Source organism: Alternaria metachromatica (genome assembly GCF_023757995.1).
Source record: "Alternaria metachromatica strain BMP 0045 chromosome Unknown scaffold_9, whole genome shotgun sequence".
NCBI classification, from domain to species: Eukaryota; Fungi; Ascomycota; class Dothideomycetes; order Pleosporales; family Pleosporaceae; genus Alternaria; species Alternaria metachromatica.
The window spans coordinates 42,713-61,179 of NW_026055500.1; the positions used below are offsets into that span (position 1 = coordinate 42,713).

The window sequence follows — 18,467 nt, forward strand, 5'->3', positions numbered from 1 at the left end:
CGAATTAATCCGACTCCACAAGTCGACCTAGGGAGTCATATTGTGGTACCACATTGCCTTCGATGCCTTGCGTCTTGCACAATCCCAAAAGCTGCTCTCTAGGCTCGTCCCAAAACCAGTACCCCGTAAACCACTGGGTTCCCACGTCATATGTCAATTTCCTTAGCCGCGGTGTTGCGGCCTTCCACTCCGGCTCTCGATCTTGTACCCATTTGCAAGAGTCACCCTCGTGAGAGATAACTACACTCGAGGCTAGTATTTGACCCGCAAGGTATTGTCGGAAGATGGCCATGGCGTTGAGATCTCGAAAGCGCATTCCGAGTGCCTCATATGCAGAAAGGTCATTCGTGATTGTCAACGTTTCGAGCGTCGGAGGGAGATGTTTTGCTAGCTTTGGCGTATTATTCATACCAAACAGCACAGGGAATGACGTAGTCAAAGTGGTGAGAACGGGGAAATCGTGTAGTGGGCCTAGACCCTCTCTTAGAGGTTCCGCGGCGTCGGTTGGGGGGTCATCGCTACCATCGTTGTTATAGTGCTTGTAACGGACAGTCAGATCGGTAAGTGTGTCGCGAATACGCAGTAGTGTTTCCTTTAAGATCGACAAACGGAGAGGTGGGTGTTCTGGATGCAAACAGCAATCGTAGTAGAAGACCTTGACGTTGGGCGTCTGCCTAAGCAGGTACTGGATAGTGAGAGGGTCCATCGAAGAGGGAGTAAGACGGAGAGTCGTCAGTGTCTGCGATAGAGGAGGTGTCTCCAGTGGCCACTCGAATGAGCCGTCCACTCCATCTCCCTCGTCCCATAGTCCGCCATAGTTATCATAGTCGCCCTCTCTCAATGAGCACGTGATAAGGTCGAGCGACTCTATCGCCGGTAGATAGAAGAAGTGAAGTAGAGTTTCTTGCTCGCTCCAGAAACTACGCTCCCACGTTGCGGCCGCCCCCTCCGTCTCTTCCAAGGTAACGCACACAGTTTTCAACTTGGCGAACCATACTGGTTGTCCATCATCTGCTTCTGACGCTGCAGCATTCTTCATGATGGCATACTTCATCATAGCAGGAAACCACTGGTTCCCCAAGAAGAACCCCCACTCCATAGTCAAGGATTCCAAATGCGCTTGACATGTGCCGACGAGAAGTGCGATCAACATATGCTGCGCCTTTTCTTGCCAACCACGACCCCACGTCTGGAACCCTTCCTCCTTTACATGAGCCTTGAACATCTCATTCTCCCACTCTTTGCCACTCGCATCACACTCAATGTCTGGGAAAAGAACGCCGGCAACGTCTAAGTAGCTGTACTCAACACATCCCTTGGCGCAGAACTCCAATTTTTTGATCAGCTGGATGTATTCTGGCTTCTTCGTGAGTGTGCAGACCAAAGACTGTATTTTAGGCGCTTTCTCGGTTCTTCTTTGCATGCCACGCTGAAATCCTCCAGAGGTTTTTTTAATATAGGTGTTGTCCCACGTGAGGGTGATGGTGTGGTACGCGGCCGGTATGGCGACGGCGTGGAGGGCCTTGCATGTTTGAGCTAGGTTGATGATGGCGCGGCTACCAAGATCGGCGAGTATGAAATCGAGTAGTTCAGCAGGAAGCTCAGTGATTGATGCCATCCTAATTTCTTCGAGAAAGAGTGAGGGCGAGGTATAGGCGTGAAGGAAGAGGGAAGGTGCAGACTCGGATATAAGGGAATTAGGCAGCCGTGTCAGTGCGCGACTTCCAAAACGGATCGCCTTGTTGACTCGCATAGTACGCTATCGTCATTCATGATCGTGAGATCGTGTATCTATATCCATATATCCAAGCGTATTATGCAGCATCTATAGCGAAGGCTTGTTCATGTGCGGAAACACATGTCCTAGCCCACCGCCGGGGTCCGTTTTCGTCTCGCTAGGACTCGCCCTTGACGCCGCATCGACTGTTGGCTGCAACTCGGTCGGAGAATCATCTTTGTCCTTATCATCCTCCTGCTTCCTTGCTAGCTTGTTATCGACGTGGTTCTCAAGCCATTTGTGTTCCGCTTGGTTCAACCTCAAACTCTCTTCCACGTCGCGCGTGAGCTTGTCGACCTCGTCTTCCAGCAACTCGTCGTGGCTCTTCTTGACTGTCTCTTTGGGTACCACGGGTGCCTCAGCAGGCGCGGTTGTTGCCCAGAGCGCTTCCAGCTCGTCCGTCCACCCGCATGCCTCTGCCAACTTTCTCACACCGCTATCGCAATCCTCCAGCAACAAAACATCGTCCGGCCGTGTTCCCATATCGCCGACCCTCTCTGAGTTTATGAGCAGACGCGGGGTGTCGTCTTCGCAAAGTTGCGGTAGTGAAGAGAAAGGAGCTACGCTGAGCGATGTGCCCATGACTATGCAAAGGTCGGCTTGTGCTGGGAGGCCTCGATTGTCGAAGAATGCGGATGGCAACTGTTCTCCGAAGAAGACGATTTCGGGCTTGACGAGTCCGTCACATAGTGAGTCGACGCAGCGCGGCACCGATTTGTTCTGGATGGCTTCGTTCATGCGCTCCTTTGGGTATGACTTCTTGCAGTCGATGCAACATTGCCTGTCTCAAATCAGCATTGCGTGAAGCGTGTAGAAAAGAACCTACTTACGTCGCAAAACTGCCATGAGCCTCTATTATCTTATCGCCGGGGACTCCAGCCTCGCGCTCCAGGCAGTCAATGTTCTGTGTGAACAGCTTCAGTAGCAGCCCTTTCTGATAGAGCAAGCTTATGAAGGAATGTGTTATCGTCGGCCTGAACTTCCCGGGGTATAGTTCTTGGGCGAGAGAGTAGAACGGCTCGGGGGTCTTGCGGAAGAAATCGATGTCGAAGACGGCTTCGGGGTATGGCAGATTCAGGCGAGCGAGATTGGCGTATAGACCGGTTTCTGGTGATCTGAAGTCTGGTATGCCTGCGGAAGTACTTATGCCCGCACCTGTCTTCCCAATGTCAGCACGCGTCTGACCATGCCAACGCGCTGGAACTCACCATGACGACAATCTTCTTCGCACGCCCATCCTTGATGTATTGCGCAAGAGCCTCCAAGGTACGCGCCGATAAGGTTTGAGGTGGCGCATTTGGGTCTACAACCCGTGACTCGTCCTGCCCCATCCTGCCTCTTTTGCCTTTGCCCTTTCGACCTTTTTCAGCGTTGCGCCACGGCTTGTTCTGTTGCGCCTGTTGGCGGTGCGCCTTATGTTTGCGTCCTATTTTGAAAGATGCGAATGCGCGAGTGTAATAGTGAAAACGAGAAGAGCGTGTGACTGTGATGGATAAGGCTGTGGGACGTATGACAGGCGTGTATTGCATGCCGTGGTGGGCGCCAGTGCCCCACGGAAATTATATCTCGGGGGTCCGGCGGAGGTGCTGCGTCATGGTCATGCAACGCCAGCGACACCTCCTCACCAAATGCTCCCACCGACACCACACACCTCACGACTCACGGTGTCACGCAGTTTGTTGGAGTATTACTAATCGATATCTAATACCTCAATATATGTAAGCTACTTGAAACATGGCCCCAACTGATACAAGCATTCTTCATTGGGACAAGTCCCCGTTACCTCCTCGCCCGAGCAACTCACGTTCGCCACGACTTCCTTCCCATCAATCGCGTCTTTCACGTCCTTCAACCGGTTATCTCGAGCGATTTTCTCGACAGTCTCTCGAATCGCCATGCAATCAAATTTCCCCTGGTCTGTCGTACCCGTGAACTTGAGCACGACCTTCATATGTGCGACTTCTTTCCCTTCTCCGTCCATGACGCTCACTCGAACATACTCGGGCGCGTTACACCACCTCAGTATCTTCTTCCTCGCCTTGAATGAAAGGCAAAATTTTGGGTTGCAGCCGGGGCAAATCGTAGACTCCTGGTCGAACTTGTAACAATTCTTCTCATCCTCGCCACTCTTCTGGAAGGTATCTGCGATCTGAGCGATGAAAACGTTCTGTAGCGACTTTCCGTTGTACTTGATCCCTCCTTCGTTTTTACCCGGAATGTAGTCACTCTCAACGTTGACTTCAACGAAGTTCGTTTTCTTTTCCACGAAACCATCTTTGTCCGAGTACTCTATGTTGTCAAATTTGTCCTTCTTGGTTTTGCAGGTATTAGCGCCAGTTTTGTCGTCGTCGCAGCGGTTCTTGAGCGTATCGGTCAGGCCTTCGGAAATGTAGCGACCGTACCATTGGCCGACGTGTTGGCGGTTGTTGCTTATCTCGATCGAAAAGGTGTATGGTTGAGGACCTGAAGTTGGACTCGGCGTGGGAGAGGGTAAGGTCGCCAAGGTAGTACTAGGAAAAGATGTCGATGTGCTGACTACATTGGACATAGAGATGAGGGTCGAGGAGGTAGTGGAAGTACTGTTTGACCAGGCTGACGAAGAGCTGGTGAGGACAGTCGGGGAAGTTGGAGTCGGCTCTTGCGTTGAAGTCGTAGAAGATGAGCTCGATGTGGCGATACTTGATGCTGGTGGTGGGCTGTATGTTACCCAGGTTGGTGGTTTGCTCCCTGGTAAGTCAGTTCAGCATTACGCATTGGTCTACTGAATGGCACTAACTTGCGCCCTTATTTCCTCCCGCGCTTCCGACGAGCAACGAAAAGAATGCTACGCCAGCGTAGTACTTCATCTTTGCAGTAGTCGAAGTTCGCATAATGGATCACTCAACTTCGAGGGTTGCGAAGATGCTGTGATGTGTCTTGAGAAAATATAACGGCCTGTCAGTTCAATGTCGTAAGCCGTCAAGTTCGTTACGTGAAGTCAACGGTCGGGAATATGTCGCTTGCTGCTCATCCATTCCATCATCGCGAAATCGTTGATCAATGCCTCAGCGTCACGGACTTCACGCTGTAGAATCTGCATGGATGGATGGTTACGTCAATCTTCATTGGAGGGTGGAACTACCCCATTATCGCAAAAGCTAGAACGAGTCTATCTGATAGACTTATTCGTATTCGAACGCCTCTGAAGCCTTCCGAGGTTGTCGGCACCCAGCTCAACCTGTGGGCATGGCGAAGATACGACGAAGAGATATACTCAAGTGCCCTTGCTTTAGGTACACTCGCAGAAACAAATCCTGCTAGGATGAGATCCGAAGGGTCAGAAGGGAACGGCCCTTCCGAGATCGCCGCGCGTCGAGTCATGGACACTACGCCCCGCCACTAGCTACACCACCGACCAAACTCTCGCACAAGTACAACAGCTATAACAAAACACCGCATCCTATAACGTCGGAACGTACTACAACAATGCGGTACAGCCAATATTTCTTCAAGTGGGAAGTTCCTGTGGCCATCGTTGCTTAAATATTGGTAAGGGTTATGATTTATGACCTCCGCGCCTCACCGCTAGGTACATAAGCGCCCTAAAGCTATACCGGAAAAGGACTTCCTTTCTCCATCGTGGGAACGGTCCGAAGCACTGCGAGGTGGTTCCAATAGGCTCGGAGGTTTGGCACGTCGGCTGTCCCACTGAAACCGCGTACTAGTCGGCAGTTATGCTGGTCACTTCAATTCCTTTCGTTTGTGGTTGCGTTGCTCAAGGAGCATTGTATACGATTCTCGACCGACCAATTCTCTACAACACTTCATCCTACCAGCAAATACTCACAATCCGTCGCCATGTCTCTCAAGGATAGGGTCATCGTCATCACCGGAGCTGCGTCAGGCATGGGCCTCGAAACCGCCCGCCTGTTCGCCAGTAAAGGCGCTAAACTCTCGCTCGCCGACGTACAGGAGAAGCCATTGAAAGAGCTCGAGTGCGAGCTTCAGAAATCAGGTTCGCAAGTTATGACCCAGGTCGTCGACGTGAGCAAGCGTGGCGATGTCGAAAGTTGGATTGCAGCCACAGTCGAAAAGTTCGGGAAGCTGGATGGTGCAGCCAACCTCGCAGGTGTAACTGGCCGACAAGGCGCCGTTGCCGGTATCGAGGAGGTAGAAGATGACGACTGGGACTTCGTCATGGCTGTGAATGTTACTGGGTTGAGAAACTGTTTGCGCGCTCAGGTGCCGCATATGAATGAGGGCAGTTCGATCGTCAACGCGGCCAGTATTCTGGGTATCATTGGCGCACCCAAACAGTTGGCATATTGCGCCTCTAAGCATGCGGTGGTCGGCATGACGAGAAGCGCAGCAAAAGAGCTGGGGCCGAAGAAGATTAGGGTCAACTGCTTCTGCCCGTGAGTTAACACATCGAAACACAATTTGTAGGTATCAACGCACTAAATCTGTCCAGAGGACCAGTCGATACTCCAATGTTGAGGAAGGCATATGAGATCCGGGGCGCGCCAGTCGATTACTCATTCCTTCCGCTCGGAAGGGAAGCACATCAAACGGAGATTCCGCCGCTTATCGAGTTCCTCATTTCGGACGCGTCTTCGTTCATGACTGGAACTGCCACGCCGATTGACGGTGGATGGTATTGCTAGATCTAGCGGAGTATGTGGAGGCATACCTAGGTGTCGAAAGAAAACAGGCCTTGACACATCAACATGGATCTTAGCATCTAGCATTCCAGCTACAGAACTATCAGCAATATCTTTACCCTAGAACCCATGCCCATATCGCCCATGATCTACTTCCCAATATGCAGTCGTTCCAGATACCGGGTGCATCGTAGAGTATGTCTTCTGCGGTGCTCAAGAGCTTTTGGCATGTCGATGCTAGACTTTAAAAATCGGGCTGGCGAAGGTAATGGGTAACGGAAAGCAGGAGCTCGGATGGTAGACCCTCGAGATTCGGCATCATTCCCGAAGTATCGTTGCCAGAGTTTGGTGCCTTGGTATCGAATGGCGAAGCGGATAGGGTTGATGGTAGCTAGGCATTATGGGTCATTCCCGATTTGTTTATCTCGGGCGAGCGAGAGCCCTTTTGTTAGCGCTGGAGCCTGGTTGGCCCTCACTAATGCACGGACAGATCATTGTGCGACCAGCTTTGCCTTCCATTACTTAGGTACAGTTGGCGTGCGACGTGCAAATGTTTAGTTTGCCGCTGCTTCTTTACTCGATCCCCGTCGTGTCAACTCATCGTGTACCTCCGCGCTCATCCACCAAAAGACAGACTGCAAACTGTCCTCACCATGTATCCTCCAGGCCTCTCGCGCCTCGAAACATTGCCCAACGAGCTCAAGCTTCTTATCATCAACTGCGTCAACACCCGCAGCCAAGTTTCTCTAGCGTGCGTGTCGAAAACCATCCACCCTGTTGTCGAGGACGTGCTCTACAAATCGGTACGGATCGAGAAGCCAAACACCACGAAGATTGTATTCCCTATCGCGAGCTTCGTGCGAATGATCCTGTCGCGCCCTGACTTAGCGCACAAAGTAAAGCAGATTGCCGTAGGGGTCAGTGAATTACAAGTCTATACCGATCTGGACGACCTTTACGAGATTCCCCTGTCCAACACGACTAAGGCGACAAAGGTCGAAGCGAGATTGGGCCAATCCGATCTTGTCAAAACTGCGCTTCTGAGGTTGCCATCGGTCGAGCGCATGTTCATCAACACATTACACTTGCACAACGAGCGAGGGCCTAGCGGACCACCTCTTTGTACCCTCCAGTGGGAATCTTCCATTTGGCATCCCGAAAGTGTGCCAGCTTTCGCGAATCTAACAACGCTTCACTGGACAGAGCGTGTCTTACCCTTCCGTCTTGTATGTCTCCCACAGCTACGGACGCTCTTCGTAAGCCGGAAATGTTCCTTCAAATCTCCGGGAGATGTCACCGACACCCCCAACATTACATCACTTATTGTACAGTGCTATGGCGCTATGATAATGATACTACCAGATGACATGGACTCACTCTGGGTATCTTGTCGTCAAAGAAAGAGCGCAATGTTTGAAGTCCTAGAGCGTTGTATCTTCCTTACCGACTTGAGCATCGCATTCTATCACCATACAGAGAAGTTCCACCTCCTATCCGGGACGAACCCTGGGAATCTCTCGAAGTTCGTCAGTGAACTAAATGAAAGCCTGCCTGGACTCAAAAGCTTGGCCATTGGACCACTATGTCATACCGGTTATGGATGCTTGCGAAATATTGAGCCGATCGATAGCCTCAAAGACTTCGTTAAGCTGCAGCATCTGAAATTAGCGCACCAGATGTTCCCCGGTTGCAACGAAGAATACTTTCCAGGCAATCTAGCAGTGCTTCGGCAATTACTCCCCACTTCTATCAAAACCATCGAGATTGATCTTCCCACCGGCGATATCTTCAGGCTTCTCGACCAATTCCTTCAAGAAGACCACGGATTACATCGCATGAAAGATATCGTCGTGCGATGTGCCACGAAGAGCCATACCTTAGTTTTTCCTCGGTTAATCGCTCCCGAGGTCATGCTTCGTAAATGGAATTGCTCGCCGATCATTCAAAGACTGTGCGCTTCCAAGTTCAGGCCAAGATTGGAGTGCATGGAAGCCGAGTATACTAGCGGCTGTCCATGTCATTCTAAAAAGGGTGATCAGTGTAGAGGCGTGGTGGTATGGGAAGACACATATGAGACGTCATCTGCGAATCTGGCAGCCTTCGTGGCATCGCTGCCTGGCAGTCCGGTGCTAAACGTAAGTAGGTCTTGTTTCGAATAGCACGTACCCTGAAAACGGGACCTACAGATGCCAGCAAGTGCGCTGTCATGGAGGACCGCATAAACTTCAGTGCACAATCGCTCTTCATAACCCAGCACGCTGAGAGGGATGGGACGAAAGGGCCAACGCATGACAGATGGCGGGAAGGCGACCAAGCGATGGGAAGACATTTTTGGATCGTTTAAGCTTATTCTCTCCCAAGGTTATTATACAATACTACCTCTTCACTCCACCCGTCCAGACGCGGGCCTCACGCCCTAGGCTCCTTCCCACCAATCTGATCACTCTCCCGCACGAAACCCCCCTTCCCCTGCCCAGGCCGAATAACCTGTCCCTGATTCTCCTGTTCCGCAGCCCACTTCTTTAGCGTATCCAACCCCACACTCTTCAACGCGCTCTCATGCGTTGACTCCAACTTGACTTTCGGCACCTCACCAATCCCCTTATCCGCAGCGCTCTTCCAACTTGCCGCCTCGAGGCAATATCTTTGTCCTGGCCCTACACCGGCTTTTCGCAGGTCGGTACCGTTTGAGGTGGAGAAGTCTAGGAAGCTGTTGGTGAGGATGGCGGCGATGGGGTTGCTGCTTGTGCACATTCCGGCGTTGATGGTGGAGGGGAGGTTCGAGGGGGTTTTGGACTCGGTGGAGTGCTTGTGGAGGGGTGCGTTGAGGACTGTGCTGTGTTAGCTAGTTGACTACGATGGGAGTGTGGAGACGAGTTGACGTGCCGTTCTTTTGAGTGACGTCCATCTTTCCTTGTTGGTTCTTGCCTGACATCTTGAGGGAGTGTCTATTGAGGTTCGTGAGATTTCAAGAGTTCAATGGGTGGTTGTAATCTAGAAGGATTGTTTGCTGCTGTGGTATAGTTGAAGATTTGGTGACTGCTGGAATTGGTATATAGTCCCTAGATGTAAGTATGAATGCGATCAGAACTGACGTCAATTGAACCCTTTTGTTCCTGCATTTCTACGCTTTACTCGCTTCGCTCAAGGCACGATCCAACAATGATGCCTCCATTACCTCCTCCGATGAATGTCTTGACGTCAGCGATATCTAAGCGTCAGAGCGTATTTTGACGTCGTAGCATTGTTCCATTCGCAATGTAGACGCATGTGTAAAGGCAGACTTCCTTTTTGAAGCTGGGTGCCTGGACAGATGTAGTCGCATACTGTGGTTGGAGATTCCTTCCTCAGACACCCTTCCAACACAACCCATGAGTTTGCGCTAGTTCCAATCGATACTAGTGTAATCTTCCCATCCCCCGACCGTGCGCATGCATACACACCCACCTTGCACTGCATTTCGAACCACCACACCACAGTGGTAGTACTGCATACGCATTTATTCACCCACCTCCCCATAGTCACACCGCTCCTCCAACCTCTGGGTCCTTGTTCCTCACTACTTCGGCCGCGCAACACAAAACTTGGCAAGCATCACACTGTTACAAGTCGGCCTCTCGCAAGTACCGACATGCCGACAGCAGCCTGTGCACTCGCCCTAACGCTCACTCCCTCACTGAACCATGGCCATCGGCCAAATGCAGAACTAGCACACAGCCTCGCACACGTGTTCAAATGCCATGGCTTCCGTCACCGAATGCGCAAGTGACGGAGACCCAAGTCAGCCAGTCCTGTTCTCTTTTGACCGAGAACAGGCCGCATGATGGCAAGTGCCACGCCGTCATTTGCCTCATGAACTTAACAGATTAGCCACGGCTAGATGAATCGATTATGAGTGGGGACGACGGCTCCATCTGAGTCGTTTGGGAAATGACGTCGACCTCGTCATCTCATCGTGCCGCGTTCTATTGCCAATTCCTCATCTCACGACGAGCGTTTGGCGAACACACGTAGTAGTCCGCCGGCAGTTTAGCGAAGAGGATCACTAACGGTGTGGGAAGGTACAGGGCACATGCCTGCCCAGGCACTTCAAACCCCTCAAGGGAAGGAAGAACGCATAGCCAGTTCAATGCAGCTGCAGGTCGATCGCAAACGTAGTGCATGGCCTTTTTGAAAGAAGAATGCAAAAAACAAAACCTACAACGGCGGTCACGAACGACGATCTTGCGGCATTGATGCGGATGTAGTGTATGTGCGAAAAACGGAAATGTTCGCATGGTCGCAATTGCTGAAATGTCAATTGCGGGGAAAGTTACTGCAAGAACTAAATTGACTTGCATGAAGTAGAAGGAAGAAACGCAGGTTGACGTCGCGGATGGCTGCATGCCAATCTAGGCCCTTAGGCACGACGATCGGGGAAATGCGCGGGTACGATGGTGTTGGACTGCATTCGACCCACGCGTGATTGAACGTGTTTATATGAATTATCTGTCTATCAATGCATTCGAACTTGCTAGGCTGATATCGCTGTCCAATTATGCCTTGTCTGCGCAAGAATCGAGCCTCAAAGCCTCTTCTTCCTCTGCCACTTCTTGTCAAGAAACGCTAATCCTCCGTGTGTCATGTACCTTGGTTCAGCGCATCGGAAGGTTGGTCTGTTGTCCAGCCACGTCGACCAAGAAAGAAACCGAACAGGCCTGCAGCCTACATTAACTTAAAAGCCTAAAAGATAGGTATCCTAGCGTCGATGTAGGCCCTAGACCTGTTCAGTTTTTTCCTCATAAATAAGGTGCAGCCACAGCAGACATCTAGCCTTGCAGCCTTTGCCGAATCTCAGCGACGACGTTCCGTATGCGTGGCTCCTTGACCTTTTGCTCGGCGCGGGTGATGGCATCGCCTATCTGTAGAATGTCCCTACCAGCCTCGCAGAAGTCTGGACCTAAGCACAGCAAAGTGCCGGTAGCCACAAGCGCGCGATATACAGCCTCGGAATCGGTAGCTGTAGTGAGAATCTTGGATAGATCGTCGAGCAAAGAAAGCGCACGGTCCGCGTTGTTCTCGGAGTTTAGCAGTACCGAGTAGTTGATATAGAGTGTAGTGAGTGCGATGATCAAGTTTCGGTTCGTCGATGCTAGGAAGGGCGAGACCAGTGGGTGGATGTTATCAAACTCTGTGCTGGCAAGTAATCGTCCCTTTTCTGTTTGGAGCAGATTGCTGAGACACCGTATAGCCATCATTGTGTTGTTGGGCGGTGAGGATTCCGTGAAAACCCCTGATTCAATAAGGTTTGGTAACAGACTTTGCTCAGGCGACACTAGGAAGGCTGCCGGTTCCTCGAAAGCAAGGACAAGCCGTAGCAAATCCAAGGCGGGCAGACGCTTCTCTGCCGGCCATTGTGTTGCGGCTTTGACAAGGAGCTCCACGCCTGTAATGTCAATGCCCTTGCCATTTCCCTGCTCCAATGCCGTGACGGTCGCATTCAGCTGCTCCACGTCGGGCGGATTCAACGAGATGCCCTTCTGTCCATCGGCCACAAGGGCCTCGTTGAACTCGGTAAGTTTCTTGAAAATGATCTTGTGGTTTCCTGTCGTGATGGGCAGGTAGTCCTTTTGCGGGAGTATCTTAGCGGCCGGAGGTGCGGGTGGAGGCTGGGTCGCGACTTGATTGGCGTCGCCGGGCCGATACCGTGCCTCTGAGCCCCACGGGTCCGTTCCCTGCGCACTACTCTGACCTAGCGTCGCACCCTGTGTGTTCTGAATAATGAAGTTGGCGACTTGGTCGAGGTACGTGAGCGGCAGCTCGTTGTCTTCGATGAACTTGCGCGCAGCTTCGTAGTGGTTCTGGTTGAGGTTGTAGGGTAGCTTCAGCGGAGGCTTGCCATCTTCGATATCAACGTCGAACACATAGTCGTACTCTTTGCCAGCGTGCGAGATCTTGCGTCCGCCGCTTCCCGCCGAGTCGACAACAGTGCCAACATTTACCCACTGATTGGCGGCTGCAGACCACTGGTATGCGGACACATTGCCGTTCATCTCCTTGATCATCTGGACCTGGCCCTCCTTGGTGCCGGAACGTTGTGTAAGGAACTCAGGGCCGGGCAATTGCTCTTTGTTGATGTCTCCCACCGTTTGCTGTGGTATCGAAGAGCCCTTGACGTCGTCGTTGAACTGCTGGATCTCGGCTTCTGCAGCGTAGCGGGACTGGTCACGGGTAAAGACGCGCGCAAGCTTATCGCTCGCACCAGTGACAATATCGCCGTTCTCGCCGCATACAGCTACTGTCCATACGGAGATAGCTGGGTGGGTGATGGTCTGGATGCACTGGTTGTTTTCCCATATGCGCACCGTCCGGTCTTCGCCGGCACTCACCAGACCGCCATTGGGAAGAACGGCAAGGGAATAGATGAAGTTCTCGTGGCCGTGCAGCTCAGCCACCTGTTGTCCGTTGAGTGTCCATAACCGGATGACGGCGTCGTTGCCAGCGGAAGCGAACTGGGCACCTGAGGGATGATCCGGAGGCAATCGGCAGAGAGCGCGCACGACTTCAGGTGCTTGTATTGACCGCACCGGGGACGTGGAGCCTGAGGTGTGGAATATGCGGATTTGGTTGTCTGCGCAGCCGGTGATGATGGTGTCGCCGTCGTAGGCGAGGACGGCCCATACAGAGGCAGAGTGTCCCTGCAGCACTGTAGATTCGCCCCACTTGCCTACTTCCCACAGCCGTGCCTCCATGTCCCAGCTGCCGCTGACAATGTATTTGCCGTCCTCACTGACATCCAGCGCGCACACATTGTTGCCATGTCCGATTAGAAGAGCGTCGGCGTCGTCCTCGAGGTTCTTGCTGGGCCGCCGTACGTCGATGATTTGGTCTTTGCCGCCCGATACGACCAGGCCTTCGGGGAAAGAGGACGAGGGTGGAACGATAGCGAGGGAGTTGACGAACTCTTTGCCGTGCGTCTTGATGGTGCTGTCCCATATCGGTGGGCTTTGTGACTGCTGTGCCCAGACGCGTACTGTGAAGTCTCGCGACGCAGAGACAATGGAGGAGGGAGATGGGAATGCTACGCTGCGGACCTGTTGGTGGTGTTAGCCGCTGCTCTGCATAGTCCAGTAGTTTCCCGTAGTTATAGAGACAGCTGCACGTACATCATCTTCGTGGCCGCGCAGAGTGGCTGATAACTTGAAGTCGGCCATAGTTGGGCCAGGGCGGGGTTGCTGGCTGGTGGTGGTGGTTGGCTTAGCAATAGAAGGGAGAAGGAAATAAAGTCTATGTCGCAGTGATAGACGCGCACATCAAGCTCAAGGTGAGTGAACTCGTCGAAATTGCGACTGTCTGACGTTGTGCGTGTGTACAGCGAGTTGCCTGTCCCAGAGCTCGGTGATTGTCGACGTCAGCCTTTCGCGAGACAACCGAAGCACCCATGTCACTTTCGCATTATGTCAGCCTCGCGTGCTCCATTGCTCCTGCCGTGCCCATTGTGACTTCTTCACTTTCCAACACAACACCATGTCCACGCTTGACGATACTCTCTAGACTTTCTTTCCTTTTTACACACGGACAAGCATCAGCATCTCACGTGTCGCTTGGCCTCAGGTACTCGTACGAGTGGCTTGCGGCTGAGCACCTGCCTAGGTGCTCTGCGAAGCCAATAGCGCCAGCTTCAGCTTCCGCATGTCTGGTCATACGCATCTAGCTTAACGTTCATCTCATCACGATCTTAGATTCCCTTCCATCGGTCTGGTACGTGGTCGCGGCCAAAGTCGCTTCCGTGTTGCTGTCACGGAAGGCTGGGTCTCAGCTTTCGGCGTCCGCGTAGCGTCTGGCTAGACAGCTCCTTCCACACCACCAACCTTCTCGTATGCGCTTCCATACACTCTGGCCTCGATGATTCCCAATTGTTCGTTCCAGTATGGAATCGTGGGGTCGCAGCAACGCATTAACTGTCATCTGTCTTTCTACGCATGCAAAGATCTCCCATCGGAGACATGTCGGCTTTTGAAACCGGGGTAGGACATCTTGACCGAACACGCTTTTCTAAAGGCATGTCGAGACGAGGATATGTAGCAACATTTACAGTTTCCTAGGAGAAGCACAACATTCGTTCGTGATCCCGCATCGCACTCTCTGGTACGCGTCGTGGCGTCCCAAAGAAGCACGGATCGCCGGTGGTGGGCCCAGAACCTCCCCCCACCAGATTTCCTGCCAAACGTCAAAGTCTTGGTCGTTCGGTCGTGGTGCAACACCGGCTTGAGGTTTCCCATGCCATCGCAGCCTGCTCCCCACACATCCTGGACGGAATCCTCCGCCCCGCCTCTTGGCCGCCCGTCCCCATAACGGAGAGCGGCCTTCGCGTTTCGCCGACCGTCTGGAGTCCGTCAGTACCAACGGTAGCCTTTCATGCGCAGGGCAAATGATTTCCCTGGTCTCCCGGACTTCCCTGGTCAGTTGACTCTAGCTGCTCTGCTTTGCCGCTTAGTTGACATGCCCTGCGCCTCGCATCCACCATGGCTCGCGTTCGGCATTGTGCTGCAGCCACTAGAGCCTTAGCTCTTCGCGTGACATTGCTTACCCTGCCTTTCCACGATGCGCTTGCAGAAGACCGCCCTGTTTGTTCTAGCCCAGCCCGCGCTACACTTGCGCCAAGCCACTGAGTCCTCTGGACGAAGCGATGCGTGTCAGCTCAAATCTTGCGCTGCCTGCGAGCGATGGGAGACCCTGTGACTTGCCTAGATGCGGTCCATGCAACCGCCCATGTCACTGAATTTGAATGCGCCGTCCAGGACTGACGCCAGCGTACCATGGCTGGAGACGGCTGCATGCCTACAAGAGCGCCAGTAGCCCTCCCTTCTTGCCTTACACTCCGCTTTCACCTCGATCTGCAATACCCAACTACATTCTATACAAGCATTGAGCAATCAGCAATCTCGCCATATATACAATCATCTGAATCGCCAACAGCATAAAATTGCCTGTTTCCGGCGATCTCGGTACCCTTGACTCAGCCTATCCAGTCTCTCGGATTCGCGCGGCGCCTCCGTGATCAGCGCCTGAACCCTACGTACCCCTACGCGTTCTTGCGTAAGGTCAAAATCGTCACACCTGTGGCCGTTGTCCTTTTGTTTTTAACGGCAGGGTCCTACGAGCATCTGCCTCAAGAAGCCTTCCTCTGCCCGCAAAACCTTTCGAGTATCAGCAACAACCTTCTCACACTCCTACCTTGACCCTCACACAACACCTTCACACAATGGACGCACCAATGATCGAGCTCAAGTCAGCCCTGGCCTCGTAAGTTACATCCTTCTGTCCCTCCAACCCAGCTAAGTCTGTTAGACTGTTTGCATGCGGACAATACTCAGATCTGACCATTGTTTGTGGTGCCAAAAGATACCCAGTACACCGTATCCTCCTCGCAACAAGATCCACCTTCTTCGAGGGAGCCTGCCGCAATGGCTTCAGGGAAGCAGAAACCGGAGTGGTTGACCTCAGCGAAGATGACGCAGAAGCTGTTGAACACATGGTGCACTGTACGTATTGCATGAGGCGATGGGACCCTAGACTGTGCTAAAGCTTTCTAGACTTCTACCACATGGACTACCTCACCAAGAAGTCACTCTCGCGCCGATCCTCACAGCGATCGAACCGACCTACCTCTCTACGATCATCGATTACCAAGAGGAGAAGCCCCCCAAAGAAGCTGAACCTGGTCCAAGTCGAAGACCCGCTCCTCGCACTTATGGCAGCAACCAACAACTCAATGCCGCTGACTCCTCCCGCCGACGAGCCAATGTTTCAAAGCATCGATGCATCCTCCAAGCTGCCCGACACGCCGATGGCCGATCAGTTCTTCGAGGATGATGATCTGGAAAGCGAGCAATCAGAGACTGAGTTCGACATTGAGACGACACATCTCATCACACATGCCAAGGTCTACGCCATCGCTGAGAAGTAAGTACTACCATTCTCTCGTCATTGTTTACTTTTCTACGTTTTGCCTGAATGCGCGCCGCGATTTGCGGGGTTGCTTCATCTGCGCCTGCAGCTCTACCTCCCATGACTGGGGTGTGCAGCGCGTGGCACGGCGGTTGAAACGCCGACAAACTCCGCCATATGCGTCACCGGCACTCTACCTCGCCAATCGCACCCCGCGCTGTACACCCCACTGTACCTTTGCATACACAGCCCTTTCGTCTGTTTTTCTTGTGTACGATTTCAAGATGCACCAATTACCTACTATGGTCCTTGGGCCTCCATGGCTGCATCTTCGAAACAGTCCGCGTCAGCGTACTACTACTCCCTCTCCAATCACGCACCCATCTTTCATCACACCTCCTCTGGAACTTTCTTGCTAACGGTTTATGGCAGGTATGGCATTGCAGGCTTGAAAGCGCTTGCGCGTAGCAAATTTGCAGAGGAGGTTGACCTGCACCTCAGCAGTGCCGACTTCCCAGAGGCCTGCCAAGAGGCGTACGAGTCTACCTACCACACTGACCGTGGTCTGCGAGACGTCATCATCCAGACCTTCCGTGCCAACCCCAGCCTGTCGCTGCGACCCGATGTCGAGATGGCCGTGCGAGAAACACCAGGTCTTGCTTTCGAACTCTTCCGTATGGCAAGCGGACTTCCTGTCTCTTCCTGAAGGGAATCCCGTCACAGTCGTTCCCGCATCGAGCCAATCATCGCTGCCCCGCAGTGTGCACCAGTATCTGCATCGCCGCTGCAAGCATACGACTCAACTCTATGTTGAATCTCGTCATCTATCTGTGTAGAATCCTACGCGCGTCCAAGACCGGGATTGTCCTGCGGGTGGTACGCAGCCGCCACACAAAACGTCTGTCTTGGCTAAGACAACGTGTTTCACGACAGTGCTGCAGTCAACCGTCGACGTGATGCGGGGTCAGCATGTCTTACCAACCTTATCGAGCCGCGCATCCGCGTAGTTCAACGTCACACCCGGTGTGCTTGAGCCAATGGCTTACTGACTCTGCTCATTGGCAGTCTGTTTCTTTCTTTCTCGAGAACTTTTGTAGTACTTTTAGCGATACCAATGAGCGATCTTGTATTTTTCTCTTCATAGTTTCAACATCATGAATATATCCATTGTAACATCTGGTCTACCCCGATCTTAAGATCAGTCATATCACTGTGTATTAATACCCAATGTCTAGGCGCGAATGGTCCCGAGGGGCAAACACCACAAAGATACGTCATCCCAACTTACAAGTTTTACCATGCCGATAGCGTTTGCGACACTGCTATTTCCATCAACACGGAGTTGCCAATCGCCGCGGCCGTGCTCTACACGATAAAGATAGAAACTGTCAAAGGAACAGCCTTTGCTACAGCCCGCAACATGGTCTACACAAGAGCCGAAGATCGCGCTGATCAGCCACCACGCGGCTTACACGTGAGGTGTTTCGCTCACTTTCTTCCCTTTCCCGGGATATGTATACAAGCCATACCAAGAGATCTACAAACGTTTTCGGTCCGTTCCTCCTCCTCCGATGTTGCCTGCAGAGGGGTGGGGACGGGATCTACATTGCTTACCGATCTTGTGGCTTTGAAATCAGAGGCGCGATAGAGTTTTGTAGTGTTTGTGCGATATGTTTGTCCGGATCACGGTGGTGGATTGCTTGGTGGCATGGTGGTGAGAAGACAGGGGTCAGTGTGTGTATTTGGTCGGTTTTGCGAGGACTTTGATGGTGGGCATCGGTGTATTGTTTATGCGTTAGACTTTGGTTCTTTTCTCGAATGTTCTGCGGGTACATCATGAATGCTTGTGAGCTGGAAGGTTTTGCGGTGTATGGGATTTCGATATATCGACTATGACACGCAGATATCGCGTTTTACTAGGACAGGGGGCCGTAGAATAGTGAATGGCATGGGTGAGTTCATTGTGTCTTGTTTCTGCTGACTTATGTACACTCTTGCCGATGATTGCGATACGGGGAAGGATGGGTTACTACAACTATCATCGCCATTAGGCGACTGTCGTTAGGAGCTCGCTAGCCATCCTGGAAATCGAAGTGACACTGGACTGTTGGGGTGGCAGG

At 52.5% G+C, this 18,467-nt stretch overlaps 6 protein-coding genes across 6 annotated transcripts; 2 read left to right on the forward strand and 4 right to left on the reverse strand.

Annotated features, from left to right (window-relative positions):
* Nucleotides 1–4: 4 nt before the first annotated feature.
* J4E83_004828 (uncharacterized protein) lies at nt 5–1,753 on the reverse strand (the record flags this gene model as incomplete). Its single annotated transcript, XM_049331753.1, has 2 exons — nt 5–1,681; nt 1,748–1,753. The coding sequence occupies 2 exons, from the start codon at nt 1,751–1,753 to the stop codon at nt 5–7; spliced, it is 1,683 nt and encodes a 560-aa protein (XP_049188848.1).
* A 72-nt stretch (nt 1,754–1,825) lies between these two features.
* J4E83_004829 (uncharacterized protein) lies at nt 1,826–4,623 on the reverse strand (the record flags this gene model as incomplete). Its single annotated transcript, XM_049331754.1, has 6 exons — nt 1,826–2,558; nt 2,608–2,936; nt 2,986–3,174; nt 3,582–4,240; nt 4,317–4,504; nt 4,619–4,623. The coding sequence occupies 6 exons, from the start codon at nt 4,621–4,623 to the stop codon at nt 1,826–1,828; spliced, it is 2,103 nt and encodes a 700-aa protein (XP_049188849.1).
* Nucleotides 4,624–5,614: 991 nt separating this feature from the next.
* On the forward strand, nt 5,615–6,420 carry J4E83_004830 (uncharacterized protein; the record flags this gene model as incomplete). Its single annotated transcript, XM_049331755.1, has 2 exons — nt 5,615–6,171; nt 6,228–6,420. The coding sequence occupies 2 exons, from the start codon at nt 5,615–5,617 to the stop codon at nt 6,418–6,420; spliced, it is 750 nt and encodes a 249-aa protein (XP_049188850.1).
* A 2,406-nt stretch (nt 6,421–8,826) lies between these two features.
* Nucleotides 8,827–9,352, reverse strand: J4E83_004831 (uncharacterized protein; the record flags this gene model as incomplete). Its single annotated transcript, XM_049331756.1, has 2 exons — nt 8,827–9,253; nt 9,300–9,352. The coding sequence occupies 2 exons, from the start codon at nt 9,350–9,352 to the stop codon at nt 8,827–8,829; spliced, it is 480 nt and encodes a 159-aa protein (XP_049188851.1).
* Nucleotides 9,353–11,225: 1,873 nt separating this feature from the next.
* On the reverse strand, nt 11,226–13,610 carry J4E83_004832 (uncharacterized protein; the record flags this gene model as incomplete). Its single annotated transcript, XM_049331757.1, has 2 exons — nt 11,226–13,490; nt 13,563–13,610. 2 exons carry the CDS (start codon nt 13,608–13,610, stop codon nt 11,226–11,228), a joined length of 2,313 nt encoding a protein of 770 aa, XP_049188852.1.
* A 2,051-nt stretch (nt 13,611–15,661) lies between these two features.
* J4E83_004833 (uncharacterized protein) lies at nt 15,662–17,053 on the forward strand (the record flags this gene model as incomplete). Its single annotated transcript, XM_049331758.1, has 4 exons — nt 15,662–15,702; nt 15,748–15,941; nt 15,993–16,362; nt 16,780–17,053. 4 exons carry the CDS (start codon nt 15,662–15,664, stop codon nt 17,051–17,053), a joined length of 879 nt encoding a protein of 292 aa, XP_049188853.1.
* Nucleotides 17,054–18,467: the final 1,414 nt, after the last annotated feature.